Source organism: Balaenoptera ricei, chromosome 4, assembly GCF_028023285.1.
Source record: "Balaenoptera ricei isolate mBalRic1 chromosome 4, mBalRic1.hap2, whole genome shotgun sequence".
Classification (NCBI taxonomy): Eukaryota; Metazoa; Chordata; class Mammalia; order Artiodactyla; family Balaenopteridae; genus Balaenoptera; species Balaenoptera ricei.
In genome coordinates this window covers 90,998,463-91,025,969 of record NC_082642.1, presented here as the reverse complement: position 1 = coordinate 91,025,969, position 27,507 = coordinate 90,998,463, and the positions used below count along the sequence as shown (strand labels likewise).

At 47.0% G+C, this 27,507-nt stretch overlaps 2 protein-coding genes across 5 annotated transcripts in view; one reads left to right on the top strand and one right to left on the bottom strand.

Moving 5' to 3' along the window:
- The window catches only part of HEG1 (heart development protein with EGF like domains 1), an 89,176-nt gene that overhangs the window by 21,812 nt on the left and 39,857 nt on the right, over positions 1 to 27,507 (bottom strand). For all 4 annotated transcript variants that reach the window (XM_059920931.1, XM_059920932.1, XM_059920933.1 and 1 more), the window contains exons 5-15: positions 26,038 to 26,385; positions 22,173 to 22,469; positions 20,182 to 21,537; positions 17,998 to 18,114; positions 17,244 to 17,363; positions 12,634 to 12,737; positions 9,850 to 9,908; positions 9,442 to 9,602; positions 5,385 to 5,519; positions 480 to 522; positions 310 to 347 (exon numbers count right to left, since the gene is read on the bottom strand). In XM_059920931.1, coding sequence (XP_059776914.1) covers positions 310 to 347; positions 480 to 522; positions 5,385 to 5,519; positions 9,442 to 9,602; positions 9,850 to 9,908; positions 12,634 to 12,737; positions 17,244 to 17,363; positions 17,998 to 18,114; positions 20,182 to 21,537; positions 22,173 to 22,469; positions 26,038 to 26,385 — 2,778 coding nt within the window. The remainder of the gene's footprint in view (positions 1 to 309; positions 348 to 479; positions 523 to 5,384; positions 5,520 to 9,441; positions 9,603 to 9,849; positions 9,909 to 12,633; positions 12,738 to 17,243; positions 17,364 to 17,997; positions 18,115 to 20,181; positions 21,538 to 22,172; positions 22,470 to 26,037; positions 26,386 to 27,507) is intronic.
- LOC132365401 (small nuclear ribonucleoprotein G) lies at positions 14,984 to 15,353 on the top strand. Its single transcript, XM_059922116.1, has one exon. It carries the CDS (start codon positions 15,032 to 15,034, stop codon positions 15,260 to 15,262), a length of 231 nt encoding a protein of 76 aa, XP_059778099.1. The 5' UTR covers positions 14,984 to 15,031; the 3' UTR covers positions 15,263 to 15,353.

The following is a 27,507-nucleotide window of genomic DNA, read 5'->3' as shown; positions in this document are numbered from 1 at the left end:
CTCCAATTCCATCCCCTCCAAGAAACTACCCAGGAGGCTCTTCTGTTCTCCTTGGGTGTGGTCCATCCCTCTCTGCCTCAAACCTCATGCCTAATGTACTGATTAACACTCCACAGTCAGGCTATTTAGGAAAGTGTTTATCTCCCCTACAAACCTCCAGTCCCTGGAGAGCGCTCTGCTTTCCTCCCAGCACAGGAGCTGGGAAGACAGCAGATGTGAACTGAGGACAAGAGGAGGGGACAGACACCCTGCGTGCCAACAGCCGTGCCAGCCCTGCCCACGCAGAACTCGGGACTTCTGCATACTTACGGTTTCCACAGTTGAGACCACCAAGGCCAAATGGGCAACTGCAAGTCAACAAAGAAAAGGAATAAGAATTAGTTTCAAATATCAAAAGAAATAACTGAGGCAATTTACCTAAGTAACTTCTAAATAAGGTTTGGAACAAATTCATCAGAATAAATGAACATGGAGCCTACCTCATGCAGGTTTCATTTTCAAGCCTATATCCATCTTCACAGGCTGAAAGAGAAAAGGAAAATCCAGGAACGTGTCTATTGACTTCCCTTGGTCCAAACTGACAGTTAATAAAACCAGCCACCCTAAAGGCCACAACAGTATTCTAGATCCAGCAGGCTACAAACAGCTTTAGAATTACCTAAAACCTGGCCTAAATACTGTTGCCAGCTCAACTCAATTTTATCAAAAAAATTCTTAACCTCTTAGTGATTCTCAGTTTCCCAGCTATAAAAAAGAGGATAATAATAATATCTGTTTTATAGTTTCTTGGAGGAGATTAAGTAAAATAAGGCATGCAAATGACTTAGCGCAGCACCTAGCACATAGTAACCACTAACTGTTTGTAGCTGTAATTATTATCCAACATATGCAATTATTTTTGGAAGTTCTCCATGGCCCCTGTGTAACATCCTTCCGTAAACTCAAAGACAAGTGCTTCACCTTCTTTAACGTAAGTCAAACTTTTAACCAGCTGTTGGCTCTATCAACCCCCTTCCATGAGGAAGTGAGAGCTGTGACACCTTCAGAGCCATGGTCCTGGTGGGGGCCTCAGTTTCCATAAGAGAACGCTCACCCTGTGGTCTGTGTAGGGGATTCTAGACATACCTAGATGAGCCCTAATCGGCACATCACCCAAGACCATAGCTTTGAACCCTCTGGCAGTGCGGCTCATGGACCACTGCTTCACTGAAGGCCTGTGGGCCAGCCATTCCCCTAGATCAGCAGTTCCTGAATTGATCTGATCACAGAACATTTTCAGCATTACAATAAGCTGACAGAACACCATGAGCTGTAATGCATGCTTGGATGAAAGCAGACAATAAAAAATCTCCTCTCGGACAAATTCACTGCTGCAAGGAATGACAGAAATTTGATTCATGATTAATGTATACCATGCGCTGCATACAAGAATCACAGGTAAGAAAAGGTACACAGCGTAGAGCGGCGATCTCTGGACAGATAGCACACACGCTGATGGTGAGACCGTGAGTGCCAGCAGCACACGTGGCTCAGAGGCTGCACGCCCTGCAGGCTGGGATGGGAGATCTCTCACAGACCTCCCGCATCCTCCTTTAAGGATCAGTGCATAATAATATTAACTACGTAGATGTGCTTAACTTTTTTCTTCCTTCTATTTTTTAATGTTAGACACTAAATGTTTCTAGTATCTATTTCGTTGTCGTAGACGATCGATATATCACTAGAGTTTTGTGGAATGGTTTGGAAAATACTGTTCTAAATAATCTAAATTCTCTCACAGCAGATGATGAGAGCTGTGAGCCAGCACTGCACTGTTTGGCCCCCTGGAATCACTGTTCCTGAGCTCCGCCCTCTTTATTAAGGGCAATCTATTACTAGCAGCAGCCCCAGGCAAGCCCCTAGGGTATTTACCACAGGCTGTCATGGACCACATTGCCACAATACCACTCAGTAACCTCGTGATGTGGATGCTGCAGAGAAACTTCTCTTGGGCCCTGGGGCCTAGAAAAATGCGGATGGGCCTAAAGAACTGTACTTTATTTGATGGTCGCCACTTCTTTCAAAATCATGTTTCTCTCTGCATCAGAACTTGAGTGAGTGGCCTATCTTTAGGAAACATGCGGGAACTTAAGGTATATCTTTCTGCATATTCATTTTCCTTCTAGCCTCAACAAAGTAGTCATTTTATTTCTCCTTCAACCTGATTTACCTTTTAAATTAAATCTCATTTTGTTACCATGAATTTTCATTAGGCACTTCAAATCTTTTTTGCAACAAGGTAGAGCATAATCATATCCCACTTCAGGAAAGAGAAATGAGGCCCCTCTCCCAAATCTTTGATACCTCTGAGTTCTCTGAGCTGGCCTTACTCAGCTGGGGCCTTGTCTAAGGAACAAGCTGAGACCTCCTGTCTCCCTGGCGTGGAAGGCACCACGCCCTGGCAGTCCCTGTGCTATGGCCGGGTCGTGGGAGCAGGGGAAGCCGCCCCTGGATGAGCCATGGCTCTGTCTGCAGGGCAGCTACACGGGGACCGCTGGCATCCCAGTGACTCTTCCCCACCCATCTCAGCACTGAGGCAGGCTGATGTCACACTAGTCTGTTCTATTCTGAACACTTCTTCCTGGAAATATTTTTACATCAGATCTACCCACCCAACCCTCATCTGCTGGGTGGGAGCTTTCCACCCTGTAGCTGTCATCCAGCCAGATGTAAGGTCCATCTCTTGTCCTGCCTGTGAGCTGATGGGCTGGGCTGTTTTCACTTAGCTTCAGAAGTGGCCCGGCTCCCTGGTGTAATGATATTTCCTTATTTCAGACGGGTTCATTCAGTCATTCATCAAAGACTGAGTGCTACCGTGGGCCTGGTGCTGCTCTCGGGGCTCTTGGAGGGAAACCTTGTCATAAGGCACTCCAGTGCGCCTTGGGATCCAGCTCCTCTTCTCCATGCCCTAGAGGGACCCTGACCCGCAGAACACTGAAGATGAAATGAATGTGGCAACAGCCAGCATATACACCCAAAGTGGGCTTCCCCTATTGATATGGAACACAAGCAAATTTGAGCCTTCTGGACTTTTAAATAAAAGGTCAGAAGTACATGGTGGAGTCTTCAGGGCTCTTTTGTTCCCTTGCAGGAAACCAGATCAAGACCTGCCAATCTTGTCCTATCATATATGCTGCCCTATCATCCAACTGTTCATTCAACAGACATTTATGGAACCCCATAATGTGCAAGCATATTCTAGAGACAGGCACCCAAGGTATCTGCAGTCTAGTCAGAGAAAGAGACCTGCAAACAGGTGTCTGGAATTCATCAGGATATCTGCATGATGGAAGGAAGCTAAGACATCTACGGGAAGGACACCTACTTTAATTTTACATGATGCTTTGAAAGTCTGGTAAAGACATTTTATGTGAGACACTGAGAAGCTGTGTGTGTGCATACAATAAAGAACAATATACAGTTGCTAATGTACAACTGCTAATTGCAGAGATTTAGAAAACACACACCCACATGCCGTTATCCTCGATTTACACCAGGGACTGACCCCGGATTTGAGGTGTCCGAGAGGGTACTTCTTTTAACTATCCCCGTGCTCCAGCACCAATGGCCAGAAGATGTCACTGTAACCCCTCAGAACCCAGCTGACCGGGCTGTGGCCCAGGGAGCTCCGGGATCCGTTCATGGAGCTCTGATGGCCATGGGTGAAAATCTAACCAACAGGATACCACAGAAAGCAGGCTGCACAGGGCCTCGGCCACAAGCCCAAAAGCTAACCACGGTTTTCTTATGCCGATTCTCCGGTCATTACTTGATAGACATAAGGTTTCCGGTGCCTGTGTCACTGCATCTGGTAAATCTTTGACAGCTCTGCTATTGCTAATGCTAGTCTGTAAGCGACACAATTATAGAACTACTGACTTGGAAAGAGAGGGAAATGACTCACGCCAGCCAGAAGCAAAGGTGGCAGGGCTGCTCTTGAGGCCGCCTGAAATTGCAGAGGCACTGCGTACAGAAACGACTGCTACTCTACCCCACGTAGCCACACGGCCTCCAGCACACATGGACGTCAGCAGAGGTTACCTTCACACATGAAGTGGACTCAGTGTCCCAGTTTCTAAGACGGGCCAGGAGCACTTTGCATGAGACCAGATAAGAGGGAACTAAGAAGCATCACCTCGGTATCAAAGCGGCAGACTGACAGGGCACTGAGAAGCGCTGTGAGCTTCAGAATCAGGCCTGTTGCCCCACAGAGGTGGTCCCCCTCTTCAAACCCCACCCAGGGCCTGTGTGCAGAGCTGAGGAGGTGCACTTTCAAAGCACCTAAGTCAGAGGGTCTGAAGCTCAGGATGAGAGCACTGCCCTGAAATGTATTTTTATCCTCTCCTCTAATGGGAAGTCCTGACAGAAATAAGTGGCATGTCATCTTTCCCCAGGATGCCATTTTAACTCAGATTCCAGTACATCTGTCACCAGCAGGCACTGACTGAGCAGGAAAACTGGGCCATACACGTTCTCATGTGATGCGAGGCCTAAGGCTACGTGATGCCTTTATGTTGCTAGTTTTCCTGTGATCATGAATTGCAGCAGGGTTTCGTAAGTCAGGGTACCCAGTGCTCTGGACTTGAATTCATTTTATTTTAAAGCAGTATTCTTGCACTGCACTCACTGACCAGCCTTCGTCTCAAACTGGATGAAGTTAATCCTCACCTAAGAGATTAGCAGAACTGGGTTTCTGCCTTGAAACCTTTAAAACCAGAACTCATTGGTTCAACAACCACCTGGGTAAAATACAAGAGCAAAGGCTGATGGCTTACAAAGTACCTCCATAACCACTGCCCTCTTTAATTCTTAGAATATCCAATGAAGTATCACTGCACCCATTTCACAGAAGAGGAAACTCAAGCTCAGCGAAGCGAAGTGACTTGCCCGAGATGATACAGGACGGGCAGGCAGAGTGGGGCTCTGACTCAGCCCCACTGGCAGCTGGGCTGCCGGCTACCACTAAAAGGTACAGCCCTGCTTCCGTGCTGGTATTTTCATTTTAAAAGATTAGCAAACAATAGAATAAAGCGTTGGGAATTAAAACAGTAATTTTTCTAATTTCCTCTAATTAGGAGGAAAAAAAAAAAAAAAGGCCTGGCCACCCCAGGCATTCCATTCTCTTTTCTTTTCCTTTGAATCTGGTTGGCCAGACCAGTGTGCACCAGTCAGAGATAATGCTATTATTCCAGGGAGATAACGTATTCAACTCTGCCGGGAGCCAAATAACTAGGACCGGTTACCCCCAGATTAGAACAGTCACCCCTAGAGCAGAGAGAGTGCCCCGGGCAGAGAAAAGCACCTTCCCCGCCCCCTGGGCCACAGAGCCCCAGACCTGCCGGTACCTCGGCAGGAGTGGTCCATCTTGTTGAACTGGAAGTAGCCAGACTTGCACTGGCACAGCGCGACCCCGTCCAGATCGGTGCAGATGGAGGTCTCTTTGTCGCATTCTGGAGTCTTCCGCTTGCACAAGCTGCCCGCTAGAATGGAAAAACAAGACAGTGAAACAGAACAAAACCTCTTCCACGTCGAGCACTAAGATGCGTGAACTCTCTATTTCAAGAGGCTCGGAGAACAGTTTCCGAAAGAGCCTGCGTGGTGCGCCGCCCCTCCCGGAGGGCACTTCGCGCTGCCTTCTGCCGCTCCTCCCCCGAGTCGGCCCCCCACCCCCGCCCCGGGTCTGTTAGTAAAAGTTCACAGGGCAGAAAACAAACCCAGAAGAAACGGGGTGCCGTCGCCACCTCCAGCGTCCCCTGCAAACACAACGCTCAACAGGCGGGATCCTCTGCACCTTCACGCTCTAGGGCTGCGGGGGAGAATGGGCACAAACCCAGAAAGCGTGACGCGCCCTCTTAGGAAGAAGGCCCGTCACGCTGAGGTGTGTCCCGGCTCTGCGTCCGTCTGGCCTCAAGGGACGCAGCGCCTGCTGTGGCGGGTAGCCTGCTGCCGGGCAGACCGACTCGGAGGAGAGGTGTGGCAGGTAAGCCGGGCTCTATGTGTTCCGTCACTGCCCGCCTGCCCACTATACCGACGCCCGCCTGGGGCTTGCTTGGCTCTGGGTCGTCAGCACCTGGCCATGTGGGCCATGCTCATTTCATGGATGACAAAGAACTCTTTCATTATTATCAGAAAGCATTCATTGTTGGGCATGTGGCCCTGTCTGAGGTTGTACACAGTGAACCCTCTCCCGGGTTGTATACAGCAGGCCCGCTCTGAGTTTGTACACAGTGGGCTCTCTTTGAGGTTATGTACAGCAGACCCTCTCTGAGGTTGTGAACAGTGAACCCTCCCTCAGGTTGTATACAGCAGGCCCTCTCTGAGTTTGTACACAGCAGGCCCTCTCTGAGGTTGTATACAGTGGACACAACGAGGGTGCTTTTTACCATCTAAGGTAGGTCTAACAAAAAAAACATACGTAATTGGGGTATACAGACAATAGAACAAAAATATGAAATCACTTGGATAGTGGACAGTAGCTTATTTACACTATGTACAGGGTGAGACTGATCTACGCCGCTGTTTTTGGCGGGCGTGAGCAAGGTCAGCGTGAGGAGAGAGCCGAGGAAGGGCCACGTGTACACTGGGCAGTGAGGTGTGGGCTCCCTTCTCCCACCTTAAGGAAAACACCAACCAGTTCAGAAACCAGGTGCCAGCTCTTAACACAGCAAAGCTATACCCCGACCCCACCCCAGGCAGGTTCTGGTGACAGGGACCCCGGCATCTGCCTCCTTGTCTGAGTCTCGAGAGCTCGGGGCCAGTGGGTGGCTTGGTCACAGGAGGTTAGTTTAGGACACAACTTCAGCTCTCAGAGCTGAATTTCCTGCCTTTATCAGTGGAAGCTGGCATGCTAAATCAGAACCTATTGGTGTGTGTGATACAATTTCCTTTGTTTATTGTGAAAGGTTTGTATTTAAGGGAGAAAAATGAAAAATGGAAAATCTCACCAGGCAAACACGGTGAAGCTGGCACAGAGGGGCACTAAACGGCCACAATCTCTCATCTAAAGCCTTAATATAAAGAAATATCTCCAGCACAGAAGGCCGTCCAGGCTGGTACTAGTTGGTGCAGCCGCCAGCCTGAGTTGCCTGGCCTGATTAGATATTTTCTGGAAGCCAATGTCACGTTTTCCCTCCACCCTGCCCATGAATCCCGCCTGCTGGCAAATACTGCTCGCCCTGCTGAAGCAACTCTTCCCCGCACAGAAGCAGATTCACTTGAAGGCAGGGAGAGCTGGCCCCGCCTTTGCGATGGAGGGGTTGCTATCCTCAAAATTCTTAAAGAACATTCTGTCATCAGTCCATCCAATGGAACCACGTATAATGATGCCGTGTTCATTTTAAGCCTGGCGATGTGATTTTTCTGCATCTACAATTCCCATGGTCCTTCCTGGGCATAACATCCGCCAAACAGACAATGAGAATTTATGTGAATCTAAGGCTGGGACGCTCCCTGGGGGATTTCCAAGGACTCTAAACCTCTGGAGAGATGAGAGCTACAGTTCTCTGAAAGGCGAGGAAGTAGATGTTTTGTGAATTGAAGGGGAAAAACCTGCCCTTGCAAGGGCAGCGTCCAGAGTGGCCCGGCACCTCCCACGTGTTGGGAACACGCAGATGTCAGAAGCTGACAGCTCCCCCTGGTCCAGCCTGCCTCTCTAGCACTCAGAGGGGTGAGTGAGAGACCAAGCATTGTGTTGGCAAAACCTGGAGAAGCCCTGGGAGGGAAAACAGAGAGGTGAGGCTGTTTTCAGCCAAGACGCGTGGCCGTCTTTGTCCTCAGGGGCTTGGAAAGCAGAGGCAAAGAATGGGCACCAGTACACGTGGGGACAGGAGGTCTGTGGGAAATCTCTGTACCTGCTTCTTAATTTTGCTGTGAACCTAACACTGCTCTAGAAAAAAGTCTTTAAAAAAAAAAAAAAAAGGGACCTTGGCAAGGAAGACAGGAGCTTTCCCGTAAGCTACATCTGAGCAGTTGGAAGAATGGGGGTCAGAGAGTGGGCAGGGCTGCCACGGGCATGGCCCTTAAAATCCAAATATCTTGCCACTTGATTTGCAAAACATGAAATACGTTTACTAAGGACAAAAAAGTAACCTAATATAATGCTGACCACGTAGCATGTATTCCACACGTGTTTAGTGAACTGCAAGGTCCCCTTCCTACTTTCTGGGGAGGAAAAATTGGAACCTTTAAATCACTGGCAAGAGAAAGAAACTAAAATCAAAGCAGAGTACAGTGTGATGGGGCAGGAATTTTTTAACCATTTCTCCATTGAAGCTGAACGATAGCAACTTGAACTCCAGAATGCTTAGCTCCCTTTTTTTTTTTTTTTTTTTCAAGTGAATAGCCCTTAAATGGGCAAAGCTCTAGCATTTATCCCTGAGCAAAAGGTTAACTGCCAGCTCTGTAATGCACGGTCCACAAGGAGGGCTCTCCAGACCTGCTCTTACAAAGCTCTGGCTCATCGGGAACATCCTGGATCTCCAGCAGGCAGAGCACCAAACCTGCTACCTACAACTTAGTCTAGCATCTGGGCACCAGATGGGGAGGTTCCCTCCGACTCTGCATCCCTCACCAGTCCTATGTGTAGTAAAATGAGCCAACCAGAGCCAGCTCTGACCACTTATGAGACACAGCAGGGGCAAGCCCCCCTGCATGAGGAAGCAGTTTTGATTCCAGCAGAGTTTTCCCATCCCAGAGGCGAAACCTCCCCTCCAAGACCCGAATTTGCCTTCCAAACTTGTTTCTAATCCCTTTCTTCAGCTGCTTCACATCAGATGCACTGTAGAAGCTTTCAACAAAAACAGATAAAGAAAAAGAAAAGAGAAATCACAGACTGTGAGCAGTTTGGCCTCTAATCTTCTAGTCTTGTTTCTGTGCATTTAGAATTTGCAAACAAATACACAGAAAGATGGGTGATTCTGCACATGCTTTTTTTTTTAACCAAATGGTATGTCATGATCAAGGTTTGGAGCCATTGACAAGCATGTACATTCTGTGTGTGAATTTCTATCTCCCCAGAGAGAGTAGGAACCTTTCAAGGGAAAGAAGAGTGGTTTTTGCTCCATTACATCAGCTCCTACATCCCTTCCAATACTAATGTTGTAGAGAAGAAATAGAAACAGTATGCCAAGGACTGGGGGCCTTCAAGGCTGTGTATACAGGACTCTGTGTGTGTGTGTGTGTGTGTGTGTGTGTGTGTGCGCACGCGCCCACGTATGTATGTGTGTGTGTCCGTGCATGTGTACAAAAAGATGCACACACACAAAGGCCTTGTGCTTAACGCCCATTTCAAAGACAGGCTGGTTCTGTGACAAGTTTCTTGGACCTGAGCCCTGAATGCCTTACACTTCTACCCTCGGTCTGTGACTAACTGAATGGGTGGGGTTCTCCCAGAGGGCCTCTTACCTCTAAAGATCCGCCTCTGAGACCCCAAGAGCTGGCAGACCTCAGCAGAGGCCCTGCAGGAGTTGACACATTTCTGCATCCCATCGGCCAGGTCGAACAGCGTCACGTTGGAGGCCAGGGAAAAGGTGGTTTGCAGTGACATCACCACCACGCTGGGCTCCCTACAGGCAAAATATGTAGGTTTTAATTGTCCTAAGATGACATGTGGGCCCCAGGGCTTCTGGAAAATGAGTGTCCTCCCCATTCTCCAGTGAGGGCCTGGGAGAGCATGAAGTTCCAGTGACCTTGGCCCTGGATCACCCTATGGCCCAATCAAAACAAGGCCCAGTTTTGTTGCCATCACCCATGTTAGAACATCCTTCCCTTTCTATAGACTGGTTCACAAACTAATATAAGCCTGTTACTTACCTAGAAGCATGAGCTGTGGATCGGGTATAACCAGGTAATGTTGAAAAACACACATTTAACTGAAAGGAAGAACAGGTTTATCGTTAACTGTGAGTCAGACAAAAGCCTTGAACCTAGAACGAATTTCCTATTTTCAGGATCAAATAGGCATTTTCCAGCCATCAAGTTGTCAGCAGGCGGCCTTACGCAGGAGTGGTGTCTTTTTTGTTCCTTTCTTAAATGCCTTTCTGCTCTTATTCTGTTGTTCCATGAGTACAAAGGGAGAGAGGCAGATAGTAAATCAGTGGGGAAAATCTTGGCAGGAAATGATGTTCGGAACAGCACCCTTGGATGCAAAACATCTTCAAAGGAGCAGATCTCTTCTAAGACCCAGGGTTTCAAAAACCTCAGAGGCAACTGTTTATTTGGACTTTGCATAGTGAACAAGCCTCACTGAAAAGGCTGGGTTCCTTTCAGCTACCCCAGGTCTGGCAGGCCTGACACAGACCCCTCATAATCTACAATGAGTTGACCTAACTCACAGATAGGTCCTCTTCAATAAGGCTCTCCATAGGAAATTACATTACATGGGTCAAGAGCCCTTTTGTTGAGAGCAAATTAAGAGCAACTCTCCCTGTGTTTGCCTTGTGCCCTCGGAAAGAGCAGAAAATCCCTGTGGGGCATGAAGTACATGCCTGCTTCTCCACTCCCCCCCACAGTAGGGGCTGGGGATTCCTTTTATGCAGCAGAGGGTCTCAATACCTTGACCAATGCAACCCACCTGTCTTCAAAGCCTGTGTGTCAGACACATCTCACCCTTCACAAGGTGAATTCAAACACGGGATGCTATCAAACCCTTTTTTGGCTTTGTATGACATTGCTTTATATTCACAAGGTAATGATTTATTATTATTATTACTTAAACTTTTTTTCCCATGAAGAAACAGAAATAGCACATTTCAGAACAGAACGGCACCTTGGGAAAGGCTACTTGAGTCATAGCCTAAATCTTCTCTAGTCATAACCAAATCTTCACTATATCCTGGGGCTGGGGATGTCACATCACTAATAAATTATATGTTGATACTGGGTAAAAATCAGCAAATCAGATAAGTCACTGAGCACCGTGTAATGGGAAGGACTGTACCTCTGCACGAGTTTCTGAGTCCCTGTACTATCTTAGGAGGAAATATTGACCTACAACCGAACTAAGAGGCAGCTGCGGTGCAGTGCCAAGAACACCAGGAACAGGGTTAGTAGACGTAAAACCCTGTCATATAGTAAAGAATTTGACCTTACGCAAAGAGAGGTCTGGCCCTTGACTACTGGGAGGTAATTTCTAAGCCTTTGGAATGTCCTGCCTTTGTTTACCTGGAGACCCTGGGCTGCTCCAGATAATCTAACAGTGTGATTTATGGTGGGGTTTGGGGTTACAAGGTAACCCAAAGGGTTACCTCTCCAGAGGGGCTGGAGACTGAGGTCAGCCATATGGGCAGTTGACTATCTGTGTTTTGGCTCTAGACACCAAGGCTCGGGTGAGTCTCCCTGGTTGGTGATACTCTATGAATATTGTACACATCATTGCTGAGAGGAGTTAACCCTGTCCATGACCCCATGGGGAGAGGACGACTGGGAGCCCTGAATTTGAATCCCTCCTGGACTCTGCCCCATGCATCTCTTCCCTTAGCTGACTGTAACCTGGATCTTTTCACTGCAATAAACCGTAACCACAAGTAGAACAGCTTTCAGTGAGATCTGTGAGTCCTTCTAGTGCATTATCAAACCTGAGGGTTTCCTGGGGACCCCCAAACTCGCAATTGGTGTCAGAAGTGAGAGTGGTCTCTAACTTTGCACCTGCTCTGTGTAAACTCAGGCAATGTCACTCACTTCCAGAGCCTGCCAGTTTTCCCTCTGTAAAAGTGTTGGCAATACCTCTTATAAGAGTGACGCATCTGGTAAAGTGCCTGTCACAGAGTAGATGCTCAGTAGATACAGAAATGGAATTGGAATCTACATTTTACACAAATAAAACCCATGGTCCCATAAAATCCTATAGGTGTTGGCTAATATACTCTTACCCATAAAGAACAAGTAAAATTAAAATCAGAAAGCAATCTCTAAAACTTATTTTGATGGCAAATTTCAATTTTCTGAGCACCAAATCTTAGACTATGGTAGCAGCTGAGAGGCAAAATTTACTATCTGAGCTTCATTTCTATCTCTTCTTCTTTCCTCTCCATTTTTCTTTCTTGCCTTTTTCCTGGCAAAAAGCAGGCAAGGAGGGAAAGAAGAAGCATCAAAGGCCCCTAGATAATCTACTCAGTGAATTCTCAACCCTGGATAATAGGATTAACTGTTCCACCTTTGGCATTCCCTTGAGAAAAAAGCATCATTCTCTCCAGGTTCCAAAACACAGACAGAAAAATCACACAGCATGTCAACAGCAGATGGGACCGTAGGATTTTCTGGGTCTTTCCGCTTCACCAACAGCTCTTATTGGTGCATGTCACCTAAATGTCTGTAACTATGAGTCTGAACATGGAAAAGAAATGCCAAGGCACCGATAAAGGCTGCATGGGAAGACACATTAGAAGAAATGCTTCTACCGGCATCACTGGTTCTCAACACCTCCCTTCTATTTCCGAGAGGCCTTTAATTTTACCCTAAAGTTCACCTTCCAAGTAAAGTATAATAGAAATGAGCTGCCCAGGAGATACAGCTGATCCCCAGGAGGTTCCCGATTCTGAATAAAATCTGTTCTAGAAAACAAAGGACTAGCAGGAAGGTGCCTTTCGGGAAACCTACCGTTTTGGTGATCTCATTTTCAACTTCATGGAGGTCTGAATGTTTTTCCATGGTGGTATTAAGAAACATTTTCTTTAATTTAAACTCTGTCACGAAGGTTCTAACTGAAAATGAAAACATAACCTGTTAGACTTCACAAGGTCCACCTACGCAAGGCTGAGTGTCTGTAAATCTCAAGGCACCCAGCTTTCCTCCACCTCCCAGGATGCTCTCTGTGCATTTCTTTCTCCTGGAGGGTGGAGACCACTCCTCCCTCTTCGGGGCTCCTCTAGCAATGGGAGCACCGACTGAGCTGAGCTGAAGACTCAGTCTGAGCAGACCTTTGGGTGAGAGGCTCCAAAGGGCCCTTTGCGTATGTGCGAGGGCTCTGAGAGAGGGAGCTTTCCTCGTCTCTCCAGCGGCCTCCCACATCTTAGATGCTCAGTGAAGCTGTAACAGAGAAGAGAGATGAGCTGGTCTAAAGAACGCACTTCCAGGAAGAGGGGAGGGAGACGTGGGTTGGAAAGACAAATGTTCGTGGGCCCCTATAAAGCTTCGGATGGAGGAAAGCTCTTTCTCTCTAGGTCTTTTACCAAGTTAGTCAGCCCTCCACTTCAAGGGCGTGCTCTGATTTCCTCTTCTCATGAGAGTCACCTCCATCCATTCCCCACTCCTCTTGCTCAGAGGAAATGCCTGTTCTATCATTGATAAAAGAGGCTTCCAGAAGCCAGGTTACTTCCCAAGATCACCCAGCTCCCAAGGGCCAAAATTAACATTTAACGTCATGTGTGTCCATCTTCCAAGTTCTTCTTTCCCCCTAAACCCCCAGTCCCCTGAGGAATCTCATAGTCTAAGGACAACCAAGTGGCTACAGAGAAAGGTGTCAAACATCTGTAGCAGGACTCCGCTCAGGGGGCTGCCAGACTCCACGACTACAAGCCATATAATGAAAACAACCCATATTCAAGATACTGTTGGGTTCAGACATGAAAGAAAGTAGCCCCATTTTCACGGCCCATTTCACTCATAAAATAAAATTCTAGTTAACATCAATTTGTGCTGATTGGGCCTGAGGGTGATAGAACTTACAAATGGGCAGGCAAACAAAAATTAGGACAGCCTGCTTTATACCTGGCTCTTATCTTCCTTTAGATTCAATTCTTATCTTTCCCTCTGGACAAGAAAAAAATATAAATAAACCCAAACACAGAAACACATGAAGCTGCTCTTTCATAGAAAGCTTGCCTGCTGAATTAAGAAAAAGGCCCACAAATGAGCCAGGGAAAACATTTAACATCTTATACTTACTGTCTAAAGCCCTTAATCCTTATTTAACATCTTTTTGCTTGTTCTACAGTTCAGTGAAGCCAGCTGCTTAGGACTCTTTCTGAGAAGCAGGGAGCTCTTTGAAAACATTCCTGGCCAAATGAAAGCGTTTCAGCATGCTCTAATTTGCATATTCCTCTGATGTTTATGAACAATGAAGCTAAATGACTTGAAAAGGGAAAGATGATTGTTAACACAATAAGTGGCTCTCCTCCTGATGCATGGTGCCTGTGGGACCCTCCACACACAGGCTTCCAGAACAGTCACCCCACCCCTTTGTCCTCCCATCTCACAGGTCTAGGTCTGTGCCCAGACTCTGTGCAGAAACATATATATGGTAACCATCAGGTACACAGATCTCTTCTGAACCAGGACAGTAAGTGTGGCCTCTGCATCTGTGTGAATACGAATAAGGCACCGCAGTGTCCCCCCCAGCCCTGCCCTCTCCCAGACACATTCCCTTCTTCACGCTGCAGTTACATCATCTGGCTTTAGGGCAATTTTTAACTGTTGATTTACACAGGTTATCTAAATGATTTTTTAAAGATCCAAAATTATTGTTTTATATTCAAAGTAGTTTATCATTTTCATTGCTTTCAGCTCTGATCCAAGAGATTAGAAGACTAATGTCAAAGGATACCTCCCATCTGGAGACCCCTACCATTTTCCAAGCCTGCTCAAATATATTATTTATTTGATCTTCATAATAACCCTGAGTGGGAAGCAGAGCAGGTGGTAATCTGATTTTACAGATGAGGAAATTGATGCTCAGGGGTCAGTGTGCTGTAGGTGCTGGACATGGAGCTGGAAGCCTGGCATTTGAGTCCCTGGCAAGTGTACTTTCATACTGTTTCAAAATAAAATCATTTCCATCATCTCCATTCTTAAACTGAAAACTCCTTGCTGATTTCTTACAGGGTGTAGTTAAATGGAATAGGTGACCCAACTGCAAATAATCTATTAGAATACGAGGACTTCTCAACTTTGACTGATGTCTATATTCCCAGATTTTTCTTCCTTAAAAATAACGCTTTTGGTGAGGGACGACTCGAATTCCGTTTGGAGGCATCTTTGAGCTCCTCGAGTAGACATCATGAGCAAAGCTCACCCTCCCGAGTTGAAGAAATTTATGGACAAGAAGTTATCATTGAAATTAAATGGTGGCAGACATGTCCAAGGAATACTGAGGGGATTTGATCCCTTTATGAATCTTGTGATAGATGAATGTGTGGAGATGGCAACTAGTGGGCAACAGAACAATATTGGAATGGTGGTAATACGAGGAAATAGTATCATCATGTTAGAAGCTTTGGAACGAGTGTGAACAATGGCTGTCTTCACCAGAGAAATCAACTGCTTCCACATGTCCCCTCTCCACATTTTACTACGATGAAAATTGGGTTGTGTACATTTTCTTACTGAACTTTTTTGTTAAATAAACTTCTGTAATAGTCAAAAAAAAAAAAATAACGCTTTGACTTGATCCTTGTATTTTAAACAATTTTCTAAATTCTACCATTATTTTAGTAGGGTACCAACTATTGAAATACATTTCTAGCCCCAAGATGGAGCTGCACCTGCCTGGGGTGCCACGTCAGCAAGTCAAACTTTTAGAGTTCCTGTAAACGCTCCCCTTGACCAGTAATGCAGCATATCAGTCAGCCAATCCCCAACAGCGAAGCCAACTCTGGGCTCTATACTTATTTCCTTGTTCCTTGATCTTTCTAAATAAGGTCAGATATGCAACCCCAGCCAATCATGCCCTGTGTCCGTGTTGCTGCTTCTACACGCTATAAATCTCACTCTTGCCCATAGTGGCTCAGAAGGAGTGTTCCTTCCACTGCTGTGAGGCCCTGTACTTCCCCAGTCCATGGACTGCTTTCCCTTGAGTAAAGGACATCAAACTCATTACCAAATTGTTTTAGTTTTGTCATTTGACACCACCTTCTTAAAAACTCTGATTATTCCCCTCAGCCTATGGGCAATGCAAGTCATGCAAATAACACTTTCAAAGGACACAGACATTTGCTCTCTCAAAAAAACATTTACTGAGCACTTTTTCTGTGTTGAGTATGACACTGGGCAATATAAGATGATTCCAAGTTGAGTCACTGTACCCACCAGTGCCCTATCCAGCTTAGATAACTCTATCTTCCTCACTTGTAATTTCTTCAAGTTCTTCATTGACCTCGGCACTCTAACACAGATTACACACCCTGTGTGCAAGAAAGCTCCCAGAACGAACACAGCACTGTGTGATGGAAGGACTGTGGGCTGCAAACCTGGCGTCTCACCAAGCGGTTGTACAAGCTGGGCCATTTAGTACTTTGTCAGGGCCTTAGTTTTCATTTGGGTTGTTTGCTTTTTAACCTGTAAAATGGAGATTACATCTAAAACCAACCATCTTCATAAAATCTATTAAATTCGGGATCAAAATGTGACAAATTGTATGATACAATTATGGCAGTAGCTTTGTAAAAACTGTATCTTGTCTGTGGACAAGAACATGAAGATCATTTTGGTTTTTTTAAAAATTAATTAATTAATTTATTTATTTTTGGCTGAGTTGGGTCTTCGTTGCCGTGTGCAGGCTTCTCATTGCGGTGGCTTCTCTTGTTGTGGAGCGCGGGCTCTAGGCACGCGGGCTTCGGTAGTTGTGGCTCACGGGCTCTAGAATGCAGACTAAGTAGTTGTGGCGCACGGGCTTAGTCGCTCCATGGCCTGTGGGATCTTCCTGGCCCAGGGCTCGAACCTGTGTCCCCTGCACTGGCAGGTGGATTCTTAACCACTGCGCCACCAGGGAAGCCCATGAAGATCGTTTTTAAAAATGAAAAGAATGTGTGAATGTGGTAGGATAATCAGGGTTTTATTCTCTTTTTTCTCTCCCTAAATTTTTTTTTTTTACTCTTTGGTTAGAATATTCTTTTGATTTTTTTCCCCCTAACTGTAGGGTGGAATGGTTAAGCAAATAGTGTTATACACAGATGATGGCATATTTATGCAGTCATTATAAAGTTTGTATAATAGTCTCAATAACATGGAAAAATGTTTAAGGTATAAAGTTTGTACAAATACCGTATGACTTCAACTATATCAAAATATAATACACACTAAAAAAGACTGCAAATAAGGTGCTACATCTCTGAGTGGTGGAATAATAGGCAATGTCTTCCACTCCCTTCTATATTCCTTAAATTTATTCCTCGGGCAAATATTGATTTTGATTAGGGAGAAAATCAATAAATGTTATTTTGCAAAATACATTGTGGTGCCGAGAAAATTCCAAGATAGACAAACTCTCTTACCCAAATTGCATATCCCTTTTTCCAGCTGGTACCCCACTGGGCATCTGCAGGTGAAGGATCCCTGAGTATTGTTGCACATGGCCAGGGGTGGGCAGGGGTTTGAGAGGCATTCATTCACATCTGCGGAGAAGGGAACACAAGGTCACAGTGAATCTGCAGCAGGCAGCACAATCATAATCCAGTACAAGGGGCACTTCTAAGGGCCAAATGGCACTGGGCGTGATGGGGCCTGGAAACGAGTAGACAGTGCCCTTGTTCTCAAGGCGCTACCACAGTCTACCGAGGGTGGGGGCAGCCATGAGTACAACTAACTATAAATATAAGGCAGGATTTGAAAGTAAAGAGAAAGTAATGATTTTGATGGAAGGGAGAATTAAGGACTATTTCAAATAACATCTGGACTAAGACTGGAAGAATTTTAATCAGCAGATGTGGGTAGGGGGATTCTAGGCTGGGGCACCAGCACAGTGAAGGTCTGGAGCAGGAAAGTGTAGGGGTTTTCAGGGAGTGGTGGGCGGTCCAGTGTGGCAGGGATGGAGGGAGCCCGCATAAGGGAGCCAGATCGTGCAGGCTCGTCAATGTCATTGTCTGACAACGTTGCTCTGCAGACAACACATAAGCATGCTAATTCTCAAGTAAGCAGGGTATGAATTTTAAAATCTTACTCCCCTACCTTTTGGAGGAAAAGGGAGTTTACTGCCTATCTCAATGTGATACTGTATTGTAGACCACTGCAGATGACTCTTCCTCTTACCCACGTTGCAGTCATCTCCTTGCCAGGAAGGTGAGCACACACACTGGTACCCACGGCTGGTGGGGTCCACAACGCATTTCCCATCATGAAGACAAGGGTTAGTGGCACAGCTGTTAACTGAAAACACATTTCAGATACAGAGCAGTTAATCACACAGGAAAGGTAAGGGCAGTGCTAGGTAAATATTTAATTCTCCCAGCTAATATTTGATTCTTGCTTATTTCTGTGTACTTGCCCTGAGAGGCCACACTATGAAACAGAATGGGTTCCCAGAGGTGCAGAAGAGATGTATTGGGACTGGATGCTGGCACTAGCTGTGTACATACACACATGTTAGACAGTTGGATCCCTAAATGCAGGAGCTGGTTCAAATCCAAATACTGCTTACAAGTCCCTCGGCTCGGGAATGATGATTACATTGCCTTGGGATACTTAAATTCTACTTGAATCAATGCCAATTTAAAACACATGTTAAGGAGAAAATGATGCCTGATCAACCATCCTCCCTGCTCCAAGTTTTCTCTTTTCTAAAGGTCTCACGCTGTAACCGGGCCTCCACACAACATGCAATCATTCAGAACAATGCCTGCAGGTGAGCACTACGATACCCTCTCTTTACGCGGTGTGACCATGAGCCTGTCTAATTCATCCAGGCCCTGGCGATGCACAAGCTCCACTGAACTCTTGGACTCCCAGCTCCCAGGTGCGGTGACCACACTCTCTGTTTGGGTCTGTATAACTGGCCTTGTCATGCTACAGTTATACAATAACTGCCTAATAAAGGTTTCTGATGCATATTTAGAAAAGCCAAAACTCATAACAGAAGGAGAAAAACCATCTCCAAGGAGAAAAGTCAGTGGTAGAATGAGAAAGAGAAGGCAGAAGTCAAGAGTTCTTATTCCAGAATAACCCTGAAGACAAATGGGCTAAACCTGAAGATGGTGTCCCTGCTTCTCATTGCTACTTCATATCTACCTAAGATCACCTGCATGAGTATAGCACTTATATGTACAAACACTGCACCCATGGACTCTGTCACAAAACACACAGCAACAGCCAGTTACAATGTTCCTAATACTCACCTATAGGTATCACTGCAATGGCTATAATTGGCTTTAAGGGACACTTGTGAATTATGTTCTACCTGGTATTGGAATATATTTGGCATCTGGAAATGAAGCCTGTGAGTCCTGAAGCAGGGATCCCAAACTTGCCAGAAGAAGGAGCCAGCTTCCATTTCCCAGCAATGCTCGGACCACTGGCACGAAGGGGGCACCAATGCATCAGGGCTCTGTGGGGCTGCGTGGGGTCCATGGCCCTCCAGCCACGAGCTGGATGATGGCTGCCTGGTTGGAACTCTGTTTCTAACTCCCTTCCCTTCTCCCCTCCTCCCTTCAGTCCCCATTTCACCCCTTCACCAATAGGAGTTTTCCTTTCCTGAGTCTGGACAAGCTAAATATCCAGCAAATTTTGACCCTGACATCAAAGGAGGTATCATCCTACTTCCTTCTACCTTTCCTTAAGTGATAAAGAATCATGTGGATGGCTTTATTTCCCTTGTCCCAGCAACTTCAACATGGATATAAAGATATATAACCTCAAGGGCAATGTCACACAGTCACTATGGGAAAGGTTAGTTCATCATCCTCTCACTGAACTCATCTCTCCACCCACATTTATCCACTGACATCATAATCTTAGGGAGACAAAGAAGCCTGGGCTCCCCTGGATCAAGAGAAGTTTCCCCGGTGACTGGGGGGCTGGCTGACTAACTCAGAAGCTCGTGGCTCTGATCCGGGAGCAGACACCCGCTCACTCTGTGTCTCAGACAGGCCACCTAAAGCTTCTTGACTCCAGTTTTCCACCCTTCAGTCCTGCTTCACTACCCCACTCTGGCCTTGCTAGAGTTAAAGGCATGCTTGAAAAGCTCTTGCAATTACGGGGCATTACAAGTTACAATGGCACTACTACTGATGTCACACATGGCCAACGGCATCCTCTCCTCTTTCTCCAGGAAGAATTCTGAAACTCAGGGGTGAGAAAACTGTCACCGTGACATTCTCTTCTGATTTAAGTGCTTCAACAGAAAGTATTTGAGATCACAAAGCAGACCCTGTCCTATGGCGGATACCAGCCACTCCGAGCCCCGTGCGGTCTCAGTGTGCTTGTGTGACTGCGTCCTACCTGAGGCTGGAGATGACGGGGCTGTGGACGACTGGGTGCTGCTCTGAGCAGTGAAGGTGGTCGATGTAGATGTCAACACCTTAGCTGTAGAAACAGATGTGCTTTGGGGGGAAGGAGATGTTCTGAGGAAACGTGAAGCCAGGCTGTGCTCTTCTGTAGGGGCAAGCCCCGTGGTCCATTCTTTTGCTGACATGGGCGCACTGGTCAGGGCGATCGATCCGGTGGCAGCATCTCTATTCACTGGGTTCCTTTCTGTGGTGACGGCACCTTCTGTTGAGATGCGTACCACTAGAATTTCAGGACTGGTTGGCGGGAGCCGTTTTCCAGCCACTGTCTGTACTGTGGTAGGACCACCCGTCAGAGATGCTGTGCTTGATGGGGGTTGGGGGCTGGGCGCGGGGGGATGAGAGGTCTGGAGAGTGGTAGCTACCAAAGCTGGAGATGTCTGGGCTAAGCTGGTGCTCGTGGCTGGAAGGGTTTGCTCAGCGGAGGACTCCGTTAAGGCCAGGGGCAAAGGGATCCCCAGAGTAGACCTCACTGTTACAGTTTCCGTGGCCTCCACGGGCACAGTCTCCAGGCTCTGTGGCTTTGATTCCGTAACGATCTTCTCAAGGTGTGGGCTGCTCTGGTTCTTAGGATCTGCTGTTTGACTGCTGGGGAACGTTGCCACGGATGATGCCATTATCGACGTCCAAGCTGAAGTCACAGGAGTGTCCCTTGCCTTGGGCAGGACCAGGGTAGAAGATGAAGGTGGGAGGACTGTCTGTGAGACAGACGGCGAGACAGGGGCAGATGCTGTCAGGGATACTAGTGAGGGTGGTGGCGAGGAAGACGAAGGTGTGGGCACATCAGGGGCGGACTGCGGTGGGTGAGTGGAGGCCCTGGTCGGTGGCAAGGATGACGAGAACCGGTAGGGCTGTGACACTGAGGGCTGGGGCAAGGGGGGCCCTGACGAAGAAGACAACGATGTATCGCCAATGGATTCAGCGTCGGTGTCCAGAAGAACCAGAGTGGTCAGCATATTAACGGTGGGTGTGCGGGATGGAGGGCTGGCCGTGCGCAGAACTAGTGCCTCAGTGGAAGACTGAGCGTATTCCCCACCGTGGGATGAGACGTTGCTTCTCTCTGTCTGAGCCTGAGAAGGGGAAGAAGAGTCTGAATGCAAAGAGCCTGAGATCTTAACAGAAGAGGTGGAACTCTCCCTTACGTCCAAGGATGAGCTGTGGTCTGCAATGGACAGCAGTGCCCGTTCCCCTTTGGTGAAAGGAGCTGAAACGTAGGTGTGGTCTGTGTAGTCACTGGACGTCCCGTGTTCAGGGTGGGTGCCGCTCACTGCATCGTAGCTCATTCCAGTGACTGCAAAGGGAAAAACCAAAGTTAGGTCAAACTGAACAGACATCTGTGAACCTGCACTATGAGACTGACTTTCAGTGTCCCACCCTTGAACGCCTGGGGGTGACACACTTTCTCTGGATAGAGACAGTACGGGGAGGCAGGCAGGGTTTGAGTCCACAGTGAGCGGACCTGCCCTCCTGTGAGGAGCACAGCAGCAGCAGGGGAAATGGTAATAAAAGAGAAGCGGGGCCAGGGACCGAAGAATAGGGAACAGGTCCAGATTCCCTCCACAGGCCTTTTTTGATGAAAGCAAATTAGTATCTGAAAAGCTCTTAAGACCCCAAATAGAACAATTGTTATGCCTAAATGGAAAAAGGAAAACCCTCCCAACTTTCCATTCTGTACAATGAGATATTTCTTTCCCAGGAGACTGGCCTAAGCCACAACATGGCCAGGTTTCTTTATTGCAAGCATCCTGGCAGACAGCACCGCAAATGCCTGGGGCAAGTGTTGGGGAGGTGGGAGAACCCGGAAAGTCCTCTTCACAGGGAGCCGGTAAGGCACTTTCTGGGTCGACAGCGAACTCAGTCACTCTAGGATCACAAGCAAATTGACAGATGAGCTGAGGGAATGTGGCAAGAGATCCTGCCCCTCACCTCCGTCACCTCCAAGGACTCGCGAGGCTGCCAGTGAACCCGAGACCGGGTGGGCGTCCCAGGTCGCCGTCACGTTCCCCCGCTGAGTGGGGCGCTCCGCGTCTCTGGGCGTCGCTGCTGAGCGCTCCACATCCCCAGGAGTCGTGCTGCCCTTGGTGAGAGATCGCAGCGTGCGCTCTCCGACTCCAGTGAAAGTAGCCCAGGTGTGCGGGCTGTGAGCGCGGGCTCCGGGCACCCCCTCAGAAGCCCCCTCCTCCACTTCAGAACTGACGGCCAGCTCAGGACTGTCTTCGGTGGCTGCGAGAGGGCCAAAAAGGGGAGGGCCGGTCACTCGGGGCCTAGAGCTGGGCTGTGTGAGCCAGACGCTTCCCTACGCTTTCTCAGTGTTTTTATCTGAAACTGACAAGGTGAAAACCCAAAATGTGTGTTGTTCCTGCAAAGGCACCAGTGACCGAAACCTCAGGAAGCAGTGCGGGGGTCAGCGTTGCTGTTCAGGTGGCTTGGATTTATGGGAAGTTTTATGACTCAGTGAACAGGATTGATACGGTATTTCTGCTCGGTGATAACATAATAAATAGTGTTTATGTCAGGGAAATTGGTGGTGGCAGCGGGAGAGGTGAACAGTGGGCAAAAGACTAACAACCTTGCTGGGGCTTTAGACCCGACAAGGCCTGGGAGGGAGGCCAGTATCACCTGGAAGGCTTTTACCTCCTGGTCGGACCAGCGATACACGACCGACACAGGGCCTGTCACTCTATAGTGTCTGTCATTCTATAGTGTAGTTCTTCACCCTAGCACATCAGTGAGAAATAGCATTGTGGTCGCAGGTTACGGGTGGGCTTGGTTTTTTTTTTTTTTAATGTATATGTTTTATTTCCTTGGTAGGGATGGAACACGGACAGGTGACACATGAATAAGTATCCTTTTCCTCCTTTCTTGGGTATATGTTTTATGCTATAAACTTAAAGAATCTTAGATTATTATATTAAATTATCAAATAAATCCTTCTTTTCAGAAATGATGGAAATGAGGTCCAATTCTTCTTGGCCTACATATCTGGATCTAATGAGACAAACAGGCTCTTTTCTGATTCTTATTCTTATTCCCAGACCAGTCTAGCCCTTGACACCCCATGGACCTACCTTGGTGGAAAATGGATACAAAGCTGAGTGTAGGTTCTCTTCATGATAGGTTTGCATTAACTGACAGACAGGAATGGGGACAGGGACACACAGTGACCTGGGGCAGCACTGAGAAAGCCAGGACCCAGTCACAGATGTGGTCTGACCCAGGCAGCAGGACTTAAGAGACCCACAGAAAGTCCACCAGGAGAGGCTGGAGAGTTGAGTGTACCCGAGCACAATTTCCCTGGCAAAGAGGACAGGGCTGGAACGGACAATGATGGTCGGGGCTCTGTTACACAAGACTTAGGCCAACAACCCTGTCAGGCTGACAGACTTAACACAGGGAAAGTCATGCCCTGAAACAGAGGGGCTGCATCTGAATCCAGAAAAAGGAACGAACCAAGAACTCTGAAAACTGGATGGCAGAATCAGTCAGCTGTGGGCTATTCAGAGGAAAAGAGAGAAAGCATTATGTTAACCCAGAGTGAGGTGGTTTCAGGAACGAGGCTGTTCCTTATCTGGTGCTTTAGAACCGAACCCCAAGGTCCACTCACACTGAGATCGCATTTTCCACACCAATCAACTGCGCCCTGACTGCAGAGTGCAGGGTACTGAAGAGACAGAGGAGGGAAAGGCTATGGGACATGAGCTCCTGGTCTGAGATGGCAAAAATTCTGAGCGCCACAGGGGTAGGGCGGAAAGGATTCCTTGTGTTTAGGAGACAGATAGTGTGTTTTCCATTCACAGACATAAAAGAACACAAATAGCCTCCACCCATACATGTGGTATTCTTTACGATAAAGCGTACGCTTTTCCACATCACATCAGTAGTGATAAATGTTAATTTTCCTCATCAATTAGGGTACTCATAGCAGGGGGGAAAAGAGCTGCTATTATGAATGGTGGAGAGGTAAGAATTTAAACCTATTATAAGCTTAAATGATAAGTTACTGCATTTTTGCTTTAGTCAGCATACAATTACATTGATAAGGCTGTTGAGAATTGTTTTTAAATATTTTCCAAAAACATTATTAAAAAGGAACATCAAAGGAAAAGTTTTCTCAAATTGATAGACTGGACTTCATCAAAATTAAAAAATTTGTGCTGCAGATGACAACATCAAGGAAGTGAAAAGACAACCCACAGAATGGGAGAAAATGTCTGCAAATCCTATCTCTGATAAAGGACGAGTACCCAGAATATACAAAGAACTCTTACAGTGCAATTAAAGAAAGACAAATAACCCAATTTAAAAGCTGTCAAAAGATCTAAATAGGGGCTTCCCTGGTGGCGCAGTGGTTGAGAATCCGCCTGCCAATGCAGGGGACACGGGTTCGAGCCCTGGTCTGGGAAGATCCCACATGCCACGGAGCAGCTGGGCCCGTGAACCACAATTACTGAGCCTGCGCGTCTGGAGCCTGTGCTCCGCAACAAGAGAGGCCGCAATAGTGAGAGGCCCGCGCACCACGATGAAGAGTGGCCCCCACTTGCCGCAACTAGAGAAAGCCCTCGCACAGAAACGAAGACCCAACACAGTCAAAAAAAAAAAAAAAAAGATCTAAATAGACTTTTCCAAAGAAGATATACAAATGGTCAATGAGCACATGAAAAGATGCTCACCATCATTAGTCAGCTGGGAAAACTGCACACCAACACCACTTGAGACACCAGTTCACACCCACTAAGATGGCTAGAATCAAAAAAGCTGGACGATAACAAGTGGTGGTAAAGGTGTTAAGAAACTGGAACCCTCGTAATTTGCTGGTGGGAATATAAAACGGTGCAGTCACTCTGGAAAACAGTTTGGCAGTTCCTCAAAGGTCAGAAATAGAGCTACCATATAACCCGGCAATTCCAAGAGCACACAAAAACTTGTACCTGAATGTTCACAACAGTACTATTCGTAATAGCCAGAAGGTGGGAACAACCCACCATCCAATAATGGATAAAAGCATAAACAAAATGTGGTGCATCCATACGATGGAATAGTATTTGGCTATACAAAGGAACGAAGCACTGACATGCTGCAATGTGGATGAACCTTGAAAACATGATGCTAAGTGAAAAATACAAAAGGCCACATATTGTATGATTCCATGTATAAGAAACGTCTAGAAGAGGCAAGTCCATAGAGACAAAAAGTAAATTAGTGGATGTCAGAGGCTGGGCATAGCAGAGAATGGGGAGAGACTGCTCATGAGCTCAGAGTTTTTTGGGGGTGATGAAAATGTTCTGGCATTAGGTAGTTGTGATGGTTGCCCAACTTTGTCAATATACTAAGACCCACTGAACTGTACACTTTAAGTGGGTGAATTGTATCGAATGTGCATTATATCTCAATAAAGCCGTTTAAAAGGGGGTGAAAGGAGAATTTCTCTCGATGAAAGCCCAGACCTGGGGTGAATAACCACTCACGAGAAGGTGATACTTTCACCTTCCAGAAGCTGTGTGATTGCGGCAGGCATGGGGGTACGGCGGGGGGCGGGGGCGCTATACGGTGTGGAAGGACACGGCAGAGAAGTCCCGGAGCTGTGCGTGGGAGGGGCACGTGCCAACAGCAGCATCTTGGAGATGGAACAGAAAAACTGGGGGATATACAGGGATACCGGTATCAACCAGCTAGAAGGATGGCCCGGGAATAATGAGGGGCCCACGGAGCTATTTCATTAACGCGGCAGAAGATCGCAGCCCAGGCACCCCTCCACCGTCCGCGGGGTGCGGTTCCGTGAACGGAGACTCACTGGAGCGCTCCCCGCGTGGTGCCGAGGAGCCCAGGCTTTCTGAGGAGGATGAAGACAAGGAGTCGGTGGCCGGTTCAGAGTAGTTCCTCTCACCAGGCGCTGGGTCACTTCCTCGAGACTGTGGGGCGGAGGCTGAAAACCGGGTCAAATCCGAAGCGTTCACAACCTCAGGATGGGAAGTGGAGCTTCCGGTCGCATTTGCGAACGGCTCGCTGTCGGTCAAGAACCAGCGAGCAGTGCTCTCTCCACCTCTTGCCGGCGGGACTGACCGAGACACAGTCGCTGTCTGAGACACGGGGCTGCCACTCCCCGTACCAGAGCTGCTGGCGAGTTGGTGTCCTCTGGAGGCTGAAAGGTGTCAGAGAGAAAAGGCCATCACATGGATGCAAGAGAGATCCCTCCACAACCGAGACACGAGTCCTCCCTAGGAGAAGGTGCCCTTTGCAAGGACCTTGTATAGTATTTACTATACGTGCAACCTGACGTGCATTTTCAGGTTCTAAATAATTATTTCAAAACTCTTCAGTGTCAGTAAGAGATCAATACTAAAAACAAAAATTGGTGAAGACAGGAGCTTTTAAACAGTATGTGCAAAGCAGAGTAACTTATAGGCTTGAGTGTTTTATTCTCTTTCCCCAAAAACATGGGGTGGTATGAGCCAGTGAGTATGCTGTTATGTCCATCAAATACAATGTGCCCAAATATTGTGCTTAGAGCATTTTTCTAAGACAGTTCTATTATTAATAAAACTAATTTGGGGGACTTCCCTGGTGGTCCAGCAGTTAAGACTCTGTGCTCCCAGTGCAGGGGGCCTGGGTTCCATCCCTGGTCAGGGAACTAGATCCCGCATGCCGCAACTAAAAAGATCCCGCACACCACAACGAAGATCTCACATGCTGCAACTAAGACCCGGTGCGGCCAAATAAATAAATAGATTTTTTTTTTAAAAAAAAGATTATTCTAATTTTGAAGTAGAGCAAACAAAAAATCAACTATAGGCAGTACACTAAAACCATGAATTTAGGGAGTATGTTTATATCTGCACATTTTCTTTGTAAAGATGATCTGTACGTAAGATAACTGAAGCTAGCTTTAAAGAACAGGCCAGCTCTCAGTTTGAAGATATGCTGCAGAGTGACAAGATGCACCAGCAGTGGGAGCTCAAGGTGGGGGTCTCAACTCTGTGATGAGTGAGCTAAAGACCACGCACTCACTACTTAAACCCGCTGAACCTCAGTTTCCTCATCTACAAGAACGCAGGAGGAATGACGCCTGTTTGACTAATTTCACAACATTGTCATGAGGATGAAAATCAAAATGAGATAATGTGGTATACCAGATAAAGGAGATGGTGTTATTCAAGAACACAGTGGTTTTTTTTTTTTAAAGGTTGCAAATGGTCTTAAAGTGATTCCTTGAGAAAATGCAACAATTTAAAAATGTCCATAATAAATCAAATAAAGATCAAAG

Coding starts and splice junctions, on each gene's coding strand:
- LOC132365401 (XM_059922116.1), top strand. CDS start 15,032: ATGAGCAAAGCTCACCCTCCCGAGTTGAAGAAATTTATGGACAAGAAG.